General features: G+C 39.7%; 1 protein-coding gene across 2 annotated transcripts in view; it reads right to left on the bottom strand.

Moving 5' to 3' along the window:
* Window positions 1-7,832, bottom strand: part of LOC121308448 (cytospin-B-like) — a 54,142-nt gene extending 46,310 nt beyond the window's left edge. The window contains exon 1 of one of the 2 annotated variants that reach the window (XM_041240857.1): window positions 7,511-7,814. In XM_041240857.1, coding sequence (XP_041096791.1) covers window positions 7,511-7,550 — 40 coding nt within the window. In that variant the 5' untranslated portion in view covers window positions 7,551-7,814. Of the gene's footprint in view, window positions 1-7,510 lie in introns of both variants that reach the window. The other variant, XM_041240858.1, reaches the window with a different exon arrangement.
* Between the last annotated feature and the right edge of the window lie 4,492 nt (window positions 7,833-12,324).

The following is a 12,324-nucleotide window of genomic DNA, read 5'->3' on the forward strand; positions in this document are numbered from 1 at the left end:
ACTGAAGCAAACTTCAGGATTTAGAGCTATTGTAAATAGTCAGCCTAGCACTAGTTCCTCTCTCTCTACTGATGTATTTTCTTTGTATGGCTAATTCCTATATGAAAACAGGCATATGAGCCTCAACAGTATATGACAGATAGTATGACATATACAGTAAACCATTTTGAATATAATATGACCCTTACAAACAGGTAAAAGTCACCTACTTGTATATGGGTATGCATAAGGCAAATTACACAACCTGTTCCCATTTATTTTGTCAAGGAGTCCACAGCAGTATATCGGCTATGTACTCATGAAACAGCAGATTTATTTGTTCTTTACCACACTCTATAATTCTATAATTGTACTCTATAAATAATTCCCTACTCCATTACCAAGATGGAGTGCCGTGCTGGGACGCAGTGCCAAATAGAGTCATATTTTCCAATGCCATGCGTCTTGGAGCAGGATACTCTTCTGCGTGCTTTCCTGTGTCGGCCCCCACCGCCAGGATAAAACACAAGCCCTCATATGTGGACAGATAGCACAAGTGGACCGGACAAGCCCTCCATTGTGATGTCACTCAACCAATAGGTCACAATGGGGATTCAATTAGGAAGCCAGCTAGATGTGCTATTGTAGAATATTAGCCATGTGTCCCAGGGTACTGAGGAGATTTAAAGATGGTTCACAATGTTAAGCCTGATAATAAAAGTTGTCTATTTATAGGTGTACCTTTGGTACTGTCTGTAGCAGAGGGTATAAATGCCAGTCTGCATGTCAGGCTTGTGTTGTACTGGCTAGTCTGGTGTTACAGTAAATGAGTCTATTAGTGACCAATCACTATTTTTATTTATGTTTCCCTCAATTTGAAATGCCCAAATTACGTTTTTTTCTCCTCACCACAGCGTGTCCCCACACAGCTCTGAGGGCGTGCGAGTGTCCTCCGACCTCACAAGCCTGAAACCAGAATCGCTTTTACGCCGAGCAATCCAGAGCAGAGGTTGCCAGGGCCACCAATCCCGGAGAACAGCGATCAGCCTGCGTTTATCCACGGTCCCTGCCGGTTTCCCATGTTTCACCACTGGGAGCGTCAGAGCCAATGCGATGCCTCCTTCGGAGTACCCAGCAAAGTTCGGGTTCTTTGCACAGCCCGGACACGAACTAGCGCCGTCCAGGCGGTGTGACTCATCCTGCGCTCCCAGCGCCATCGCTGTAACTGGATGAGCCACTCGGGGACCCCTCAAATTGGTCTATTCTTTAACAAACTTGGACTGGAGGAAGTCTTTCATCAAAAAGATGATGAAACGCTAGTCAATTTCATAAGTTTCCTTTTGTACTTCTAATCAAATAAATATTCTGAAGGAACCCGATAGGCCAAGGTGATCTGTCACATTCAGAATTAGCCAATTAACTAGCAATGCATTGTTTATTGCCAATCCATCAGCAGCCCACTGATCCTTACAACAGAAGTTTCTATTTCGTATATCTGATTTAGTGGGCTTTTAAAGCAACAGATCATTTAGCTGGTATGCAGTCTCCAATATCATGTAAATGAAGCCTCAAGACCTCAGATAGAGCAGAGAGATAAACCGTTTATATCGGTTCCATCACGCCTTCATACCCCAGTGTGAGCCACACCACAAGAGAAGTCAAGTTCACCTCATTGGAATCCACAACAACAAAACATTAGCAGGCCAAGATCGGTCCAATTATTGTCCCAACACGCGATCTGGTCTCAATCAAACAGTAACTATATTAAACACCAGATTTAAAAATCCATCCGACATCTGTATCCATGTTCCACCCTCCTTTTTACCAGCACTTGATTTTCAGTAGACACATGTAGTTAAACTAAAGGAAATTCTTTGACAAAAAGTCTCTCAATGTCATTGTGTTAAAACTTTGTTGAAGAATTATAGATTTACTACATATTCCACCATTGAGAGTTTCATACAGTACTTATGATTAAAGACAACCTGGGTCATTTGCCTATTGTACCTTTTGAACTGCGGCTTTCATTTTGCTTCGAGAAACTGCATGAGTGTAGTGTGTACTGTATGTACAACAGTAGGCTAGATCGATATTAAATACATACTAAACTTTGACTGATCTAGCAAGAGTTAAATATGTCTTTTCACTCAGACTATATCAAAAAAGAAAAGGCAATATTTGAGTAACTGAAACAAGTATTACTCGACATGGCTGAACACAGAATGGTGAGGGAATAAAACAAATTAAAAATCTGATGATGTGGATTTGCTTGGCTGCACTGTAGATGTCCTACACAATATAAAATACAAATAAAAATGGCTCATTCATATGCACAGTAATCAAAAATACAAGATTTCTTGTGAATGTCCTTTTGATCTTCAGCCTCAGGTGGGTAGCACTTTGAATAAATGTTTTTAAATCGTCTGTCAGTCCATTAGGAAAAATACAGCAATATCACTGCACCCCCACCACCCACCCCCCCATCCTTCAGTCAAATTATCTTTGCTTGTATTTTTTACGTCAATTTTTAAATACGAGGATATTTCAAAAGACAATGCTAAAGCTTCCTGCCCTGTACAGGGCTCAATTTCACTCCAACGCTCTGCAGCAATTAGAAGAAAAAAAAAGGTTTTATATAAAACTATATAACTACATCCTGAAATCAGAATTAAAAACAAGACCCAAAAGATCTTCAACAGAAGAAAATAATTGGTGTGGTGATTCTGCTGCTAATCTTGATGAAAGACTAGCGCTCCTTCAGGTTGAGCACACGAGCAAAGCAATATTTGGACGAGGAATGAAACCTCCAGTAACCAATCAGACTTGTGCATTGCCAGGTAAATGAGGTAAAGCAAGTCTACAAGATCTACCGAGCTGTTCCTGTTTGCCGTGAACCATTGAAATCTCACTCCTCCTGATGCGCTTCATACTGTGTAGTACAAAGCATATTGCCTTATCAGCAGTCATTTCAGCTAGCAATTCAACTTGCATAGCAAAATGCAGCTAAAATGAATGGCATCCGAATGATCCTAGACCAATCCCCCACCGCCCCCCCACCCCAGGATCCCTCTACTCGCATGCAAAGCAAATCATAAAGAAGACGACGACTTGAATAGTGCTTCCCGTTTTTTTCATATTATATATTATTGATCTCTTTCGTCGTTTCGTTTCTATACTCCGAGGCCTGTGCCTCTTTGCGGACTGTAATAAATGTGTTTGTCAGCACGGTGCCAAAATGTTCACCTCCCCAAAGCACTCTGTTTGCCAAGACTTGTCAGCCAACACGGAGGAAGAGAGATGCCAACTCAGTTATTAAATATAAATCAGCTTGCAACATTTATGCTCGGTTATGTGCTCCATTGTGGAATACTGATGCTGTGGATTCTTCTCAGTATTTTCACAATCATTCAACTTTAGTGTTGAAAGCAGACACCTCATGGCTTGAATTCACGCTATATTTCCTTACAGTTTCTCCATCGTATCATAACCCATGGTCTTACTTAACAAAAAAAAAAAGTTCCATACATACATACAAGAGTACCATACATAATGTATAACTATAAATACTTCAATTAATTTATTTTAAGGACCTCAATCTTGGAGATGAGTACCTGCTCAAACAGAATTCACTACGCCAGTGTGTTTTTTTTATATGCTTTGTCATTCAGTAGACATCACTAATGTGATCATTTGCAGTATAGTATACCTCTACAGCTCTGCTTGAATTTTTAATCAGCTGCCACAAACAGTTAGCATCCTCCAAAAAATGTTGGCAGTTTTTCGGGCATTACTGATGTTAAAAGCATGCCAGGTATGCAAAAAGCCGCAGCGTGCAAATGTAACGGCTGTCCTTTTTTAGCTCTTGTTCCGCTCTAATTCTGCTTCTTACATCTCACTGGACAACTGCCGTGCTCAGCTCAAAAACAGGAATCTGAAAAACTGGGCTTTACTAAGGTGGGGCAAATCCAGAACTACTGTGCCGTGTTGAGAGCTGTTCTGAACTGGCATGTAAACACTGGTCAAAGTATTTCAGGTAATCAATCAAAAGGAAGTGGGATTGTGAAACTGCTAAGGGAACAGATGAATAAGAGATAGCGATTGCTTAACTAGTTATTTCATGCTCTGTACTGGTAATGCAACCCAACCCTAGGAGCTTTGCAAACCCATACACCTCATTGCCCTACAACAGTAAAAGTTTAATACACAATCCACAGTGTAACCAACGCCTGTGTTTCATTCTAATTTCTTAATGGGTTCTTGGATGATAAATCTCAAGCCACATATGCTCAAAAGAAGGAGAGCTAATAAAGCAAAAACAGAGCATGAACTTCAATGTTAGGTTTGGCAGGAAAATGACCTCAGCTTTCCAAGAAAGCACAACAGAAAGAACACATCTTGAGCCCTGGATCAATGTGGTGCCATTTATTTGCATACATACTGCAGCAATTTCTTTCCCTGTTAAAAAAAAAAAAAAAAAAAAAACACGATTCTTCGTCATTAGCTTAACAGACAGTCGCAAGGGGATATGTTAAATAAACAGGAATTGTGTTTCGCTAACAAAGCTAGATATTTTTGGATTTTTTTCTGTACATAAATCAATGTTCCTGTCAGAATTAAAAGAGGCTTCATGGTATAAAAACATCTTTGGAAAGATTAAGGGGAGCAGTAATAATGTTGCTAACGTCAATACAAATAAATTAATAAATAAAAGAAGAAATGAGATTTTATGAAAATCATGGTATCTGTCACATCCACGGCCAATGCAATGTGTTAAATGTGAAACACAAAAAATACCAAATGTCTGTAAACCTAAAATGATGAACGGAGACAAATGAGGTGCAGAGTATTAAAGAATGCACATGACTAAGCACACAGCTGCTTGGGGACACCAACTGTACGAAGCCTTCTGAATTCTGCGTGTATTGGTTATGACAAAGCATAAATAAAGCTAAAGATTAATAGTTTGTGGATGTAGTCATAAAACAAAAACAACACAGTTAACAAGTACTTATGACATGCACAGATGCCCATGCACACTTTACATATGGATTCAAGAATGTGTGCTAGCAGAACAATAACAATTTAAAAAGGGCAGCAGGGTGTGTAGCTTGTATATAATTTGACAATCAGGCGATGCTTTGATTTAGTGAAAATGACAGTGGTTATGCAGCTTATTACACGTTACAGCATGTTTTAGAGGCAGACAAACCCTTGCTGTTAGAAAATGACAAGCCAGGCAGGACACAATTACTGCATATGTGGATAATTAGCATGCTGCTTCTCTTCTAGGTGTTTCCAATAGAATTAGGTATAGTTTAGCCAGTTAGAACACACAGCATTCCCTATAAACATATGCAGCGATTACAGCCTTATTGCCCAGGAAGTATCACATTTACTTTGTGATACACAATCCCTTCCTCTGCTAAAAGATCAGCCTCCCTCCACTCCTTTACTTACACAAGGCTTTTTCCTAAAGCCTGCCCTGGACCTCCGCCCAAGATCTTCAGCTGTTAATACAGTTCCAATGCAATGGTTATCTCTTCATAGATGAAATCAATACATCTTCTTGCTAATAAAAGCTGACTAACCACAAATGAATGTAACTGCTTAGGAACAATCAATTAACATTTACAATAATGCATGCATTTAGAACAATTCCGACGAGAAGCACAGATATCTAACAAAATCACCCGTGTGAAATGTATGATGTGCAGTAGTACTTCTGCAACAGAATGACAAAACACCATGCTGTGTATTTGTGTGTGCTCTTGAAGTTTCTTTATTTTCACAACTGGTTTGATACGTGGGTGCATCTGCTGCTAAATCCTGTAATTAAGCTTATCATTTGCTTTCTCACCACTCTTGTTACAAAGCCAAATCTTGTATCAATCAACTTACAGTGTAAATCTGTGAATGTTGTATGAGCTGAATCCACCTGCATGTTTAAAAGTGAATACATTATTCAATATGGAACACCTTCAAAACCAAAAAGTGTACAGCCTATATCATTTCTATAGCATGTTCCCTATTTAAATTACAATAAATGGGTAGACTAACAAACAATCTTATAAAACATCTGGTACACATCTGGTATCTGGTAAATCCTTTAGGGCTACAGCAGCCTGTAGATTTTAAGTAAAATCAAAGATTGCTTAACTGTATAAGCACCACTTATTATCCCTCCAGTTAAAAACAAATAGTAATATGAATATTTGTCCCAATGTTAGTTTCTGTGGCATTGAGCTATGATAAAAAGTTTCTCATCATTAACACGTTCACTTTTCTGTGCATGCTGGTACAGAAGAAAGAATTGTCTGATGTCACACATATGTACTGCAACGTGAATCTCCACCGAGCAAAACTTTCAGACCACGCAAGGAATAACAGCCAATATGGTTGCAGAAAAAATGAGGTAGGGGAAGCCAATTTGTGAAGCATTAGCCATTGAAGCCTGTGCAACACTGATATGCTTCCCCACAAACAGCCTTGGGGAGTCTTTTCAGAAGCATATAGATAGGAATAGATAGTAACCAAGGCAGATAATTCTCAAAGCAGAAACACCAACAGAGAATCATTCACACATAGGAGATAAACAGGTGAGAAAAGAGATGATATAGAAATACCCCTTTAATCTCCTACGGGAGGTGGAGCCACTGTTCTGATAGAACAGGACTGTCTGTCTGTCTGTCTGTCACGTCCCTTCAGCTTGGGAGTGTCTTAACGCCAACGTAAAGGGGCTGAAACCATATGAATGTCATACATAATCCTATACAGCTGTCAGACTGGAATGATTTGTATTCATTTAGCCTCTATAAGTTCACTCGGCGCACAGCTTGCCTAAATGACAGGGTTTATTATCACAGAGCTGATAATACTCACTGCCTGTAAACTGCCTAACACTTCTTTAACTAACTTGCCACAGAACTATCACTTCCCGATTAAAATGACTAGTGATTTACATACTGAGGAGCTCCGAGTATTAGAAGCACATATTCACACAATTCATCAGATCTTCACTTTACATAAATTAAAAGAGAGCGTTAGGACAGACAGAGAACCACCACTGGCATTTAAAAGCTGCTGGAATTAACCAGCCAGTGAGGTGCAGATGTGACAGATTAATTTGACTTGCTTAGAAATGGAAGGTGCCTCAGCAAAAAAAAGTTCAAAAGGGAAAACATTTCAGAAACACATCGACAGGCATTAAAGCGATCAGAGATATCATCAATCCAGTGCAGCATCTCATGACCCCCCCCCCCCCCCCCACCCACACAGAATCAAGTCCAGACACTAAATTGCAGAACCTTGACAATCAATTGCCTTACAAGCTCTATCAAGCAGCTACAGGCAAATTCATACACTATTTTTTATTTGTTTTAAATCATCAAACAAAAAGGTGTCAGTATAAAATTATTTATGGCCATTTTACATAACATTCATAAACACACACAAAGGTCTCGCTGAAAGCAAACGAAACCGCATTACAACAAGCATCTCTACAAATCAAAAGCCTATAAAAGAAATCCCAGACCTTGTTCCAGCTCCTCCAATCTTCCTGCTTGGTTTCCCATTGCTGTTGCTGTACCTTGGATCTGGTTAATAGGTTAATCCATTGGTTATACTACTGGGCAGCAGGTAAGTAAGTTACTCAAGTAGTTAGAAAATCTAATCAAATAATCCACAATGTGTAGGCTAGAGTTACTGGTTTAGTAAAAGGACACGCATTCTTTCCTGCTCTGGCACTGCGGACAGCCTGTTACTTCTGCTGTGGACACTCCTCCTGCCTGATGACAATACTATACTCTGCAAACAGCCTTGTGTAGTTAATTAGCCAGCTAGTGCTGTACTGAAAAGGGGAGTGCCTTGCAGGCCACACAGAGCCTTCCTGCTGCTGCTGCTGCACTGGCCACGGTAAGCAGGCAGAGCCGCAGACTTTGCATGTAGGAGGAGAGGCAGAGCAGCTGATAGACAGGCTCTCTGTACAGTATTTGTCATCATCTACATACACACTGTGTTTTCTCTTTCAAGCGTAAAATTCATATGCTAGCGCCACCAATACAGCCCCCTCTGAACTGTTACTGTCCCCGTACTCTAGGGCTCTGTTCTGTGTTTTTCCTTTCCTACAGCAAGCAGGCTTTTGAAATATGTATGCTTATAAAAGCTGTGGAAATTCAGCTTTGATATAAATTGATGTGGCACAGTCAGCTAGGTGAATACCCCCCCCCCCTACGATTCCATTAAACTTATACTAGCTTATGACTTTTGGCAGAGAAGACAGTTTTTAATCACATTAAGGTGTGTGGAGGGTTTTAAACTCTGCATTTTCTAAGGTAACCCTCCACTCGCTTTTAATCCACATGCAGGAACCAGCCTGCAAGTTAATGTTTCCTTCTTGAGGTTTTAGACATGTTTAAATTTGTTCATTCCAGTTAAGCCATTCGTCACCACAGCAAGAGGAAATGAAAATTCAATACTGTATTATCTACCTGCTTATGCAAAAATAGACTTTTTTTTGGACCATTTTTACAGAAACAGGAATATTGCCTTGGAAACTGTCCAGTATAACCATGGATAGGTTGACGATGGAACCCAGAGTGATTGCCCAGTGGGTTACACATTGATCAACCCCTTATATAAATGCTTTGCTTAATAGCTTCCAATGCCTTTGTCAGTGTGGGGATTATCCAAAACAAGTTGTTGACATTGGTAAAACAGGTAATAAATGTAGTTACCATTGATTCGTTCAGCAGATGTTGTACCTCATGACAAACACACGTCTGTTTAGGTTTCATGCTGATATGAGCAATGATAGCGTGAGCCCACTTTTATCTAAAAAAATATTATAAAAAATCCCATTACAATACAGAAAAGCCCCTCTTACCAGCCAATAAACCCCAGGGAAATGACAGATAAACCTTCATTAAACAACCGCCACACATATCCAGTCCCTTTGGTGACCAGTTAATTCAGGTTTCACTGAACTTACACTGCATGTGTCTAGATATAAACTGGCTAACTGAAACAATAATATCTCAAGGCAGCACTGCATGCACAGAGTTAAATGTTTTTCAATCACTAACATTGGCATCAAACCAATTCAATCCCTTTGGCTCAAATTCTGACTCAAGCATTTCATTTAACCATTTCAAACAAAGGTTGAAAGCCATTTTAAACGCTATAGAAAAGGATGGCCCATGGCCGCTGAAGTTATATAAAGACCCTCCTCACAGATTTCTGGTGCTGGCATGCAAATCTGCAAACCACAGGAGGGACAAATACAAATCCACAAAAGGCTGACAGTGACAGCAGACGTTTATGAAAGTCTGCGTTTTTATAACAAGGCAGCTATAATAGGAACTACCTCACGCCAAAAACTACAACAAAACACATTTCCGCAGGTCTGTCGGACCAGGAGACCAGCGTGGCAGGCTGCCAGACAGGCCCTTCAAAGCACCTACTTGGCTGTTTGATGGTTTATACAGAACAATGTATTTGTAATGAACGAGGCTTACACCTTGTAAAGTTCAGCCCTGGCTATTGATCTCCGAATGCGGCAATGCTGGGTTTCAAACACACAGTTATATTAAAAGCCTTCAAGATCATTTGCTTAAAAGCCTGGGAGACCAAAGCCAGGAAAGGCTGCTTCCAATAGTCCTTCACTCACCGTTCATGTGCCAGAACAACCTTGGCTCATACTTTTAGAAGTATAGTATAGAGCTTTTTAAAGACACAGTGCCCCACAGTGTACACTTCAATGCATTGGGGTCTGTTCATTTGCACATAGTTTAGCCTGGATATGCAGGTCAGAGAGCAGAGCTCCCTAACAGTCATGAGAACATGAGGAATGTTTGGGACTGGTCGAATCTTAGAGCACATCCTTCATGTTCGTTTACTTTTCTTAAAGGGAGTTTTAGGATTGGGGGCACAAGCTTCACTTCGCCCCTTAAATTGTACTGGCGCCTGCTATTACTTGCAGCAGTAGAAGGTTATAAATGATACTCTGCTGTTTCACAGGAAGCAAAACAGTTTAGACACATTTCCAAATATCTCTTAAAGCCGACACGGTACCAGATCTTTCAATATAATGGAGCACATGAATTTTACAGAACAATTTCCTGCCAGTGTGTCAAGTACATTATTTTTGTTCTAAAAGCAATCTTCCGTGGACCTTGCTCGGTTCGCTGATGCCCTTCTTCAGCTGATGCTTTGTTTAATAATGGATGAGTCTTTGAATAACACATTGCTGTAGATGTTGATGTACTCTGAGCCATTGGTTCACAATCCGATTAATTACATGCAGTGACAAATTTGCACTTCCATCTTTTAACCACTGTTGACCCAAATTAATTTAATGGAAGGCGTGGTAGCCTAGTCATAATACAGTACACCCTCACTATATCTAACCTGTTGGGGGACAAGCTTTTTGTTCGTTATAGCGAAAGGACAATCAAAATGAACAACAAACTTCATTTTGACAGTGAATAAAAGTAGAATTACATGTGTTCAGTATTCTTTCTTTGCTATATCCAATTCGTTAAAGAATTAAAAAGCAGGACAAAAAGCAAAAATAATGAATTGAAGCTAAATTGATTCAAAAATCAATCTGACAGGAATCATTCCAAAGTGCACCAAACACACAAGAATTCCAAACTGAGCTTTTTCTCCAAATCAACCCGGCATGAAAAGTTAAACAGATCCTCAAGTTATTTTTAAGTTGTTGTTTTTTTTTTTCTTTCTTTAAAATTATTCACGAGAGAGATATGCCTGCGTTACTGCTTTATAGTCAGTTTCCAGGTTTGTTGCAACATAAAATGATTTTCCTTTCCGAGGCAGTGGCACAGCACTCGCTTCTTATTAAGACAAAAGAGTCGACTCCACTGCGAAGGTGGCATCCCGTGCGCAGCCTGCAGACCGGGATGTTGACACTGTTTGTTTATAGTATCTTTTTTGGTTTTTACTAATTTGGAGTTCAGGGGCCAGGTTCGGTTAGGTTTGCTATAATGAACTGAAAATGACATGCTCTATGCATAGGGGTTAAGAACCATCCTTGCATATGTTAAATTAAGGAACTTTCAAAAATGATTGGAAACGCATGCAAACTTCACGACTGAACTAGAATAGAATTAAAGCAACTAAACAGACGTCATAATTTACTCTACTATAAATCTGTATCCACAGCCTTTTGACAGGCTAATCTGTAAAAAAATAATCCTCAACAGAATCGTTGAAGGTCTAGAACTCACACTGCATGCGAAACACTGAATGTCTCTGAGCTGGTCGTGGCCTTTGTGTGCATTTGAAATGAATAATGATTGGTCTGCACACCCCATTAACATTTCGACAAAGCTTTTCAACAGTTAAAGGGCTAGTTTGACTGTCCATCAGACTTGCTTGTCCAATACTTCTACTTGTAGCCGAGTACACAAATTAGACAATTAGACAATTTTTTTCTTTTGGAAATTGTTATAATAATAATAACACCACATGCAAAAGTCTACAATTCCAGTATAACAACTAGGTTTTAAAGCATACAATCCACACATTTTAACCTCAAGTCTTAAGGATGATTCCTACTTCAATCAGTCTCTCGTCATGTGACAGTCTGGTGTGAGGGTGTTGTTCACCAGAGCTGGCATTTTTTTCACCTCTTCCTGGTCGTGTTGCCTGACCGACTTCTAATAGCTGCAAGAACCAGTCTAGTAACAGATGAGAAACAGGCTGAAAAGCAAGAAGCTGGAAGGAATATCAAAAGTTTACTTCTGACAAGTTATTGTACAAAAAAACAAAACCAAAAAAAGGAGAATATTGTTTTTCCAGTTCACTCATTTTTCATTTTGTACATAAGAATGTGACGTGAAACAGTTCCGTTCTTTTGGAATTGAATTACTAATTTCTGGTTTTGTTCAGGTTGCCTAGCAACACAGTGTTGGCACATTAAACGACCAAATGGCTTGTGAATGTGTGTATGAAAGACTATAGCAAGCCAGGCGGGAAAATAAATACTCACCCGACTGATGCTTCTTTAATATTTACTGTTCAATCCCAATACGCACAGATGTGATGTTTGCTAATGATCACCGTTCTCTGGATCTTAAACCAAGAGGTTGAGCATAGTAGAAAACCATAATACTGTACTCTCTGCATCCCTAACAAACAAGTGCGCTTTGATTAGAATTATGTCTGTTTACAATATGAATTCATCAGTGCTGGTGTGACTGGCACTGAAATAAAGTCAGTCTCTCTCTCTCTCTCTCTCTCTCTCTCTCTCTCTCTCGCTCTCTCGCTCTCTCGCTCTCTCTGATGCAATCAGTCATTGTAATTTAAAGTCCAAGGTACACAGAATAA

This window comes from Polyodon spathula, unplaced genomic scaffold (assembly GCF_017654505.1).
Source record: "Polyodon spathula isolate WHYD16114869_AA unplaced genomic scaffold, ASM1765450v1 scaffolds_697, whole genome shotgun sequence".
NCBI lineage: Eukaryota > Metazoa > Chordata > Actinopteri > Acipenseriformes > Polyodontidae > Polyodon > Polyodon spathula.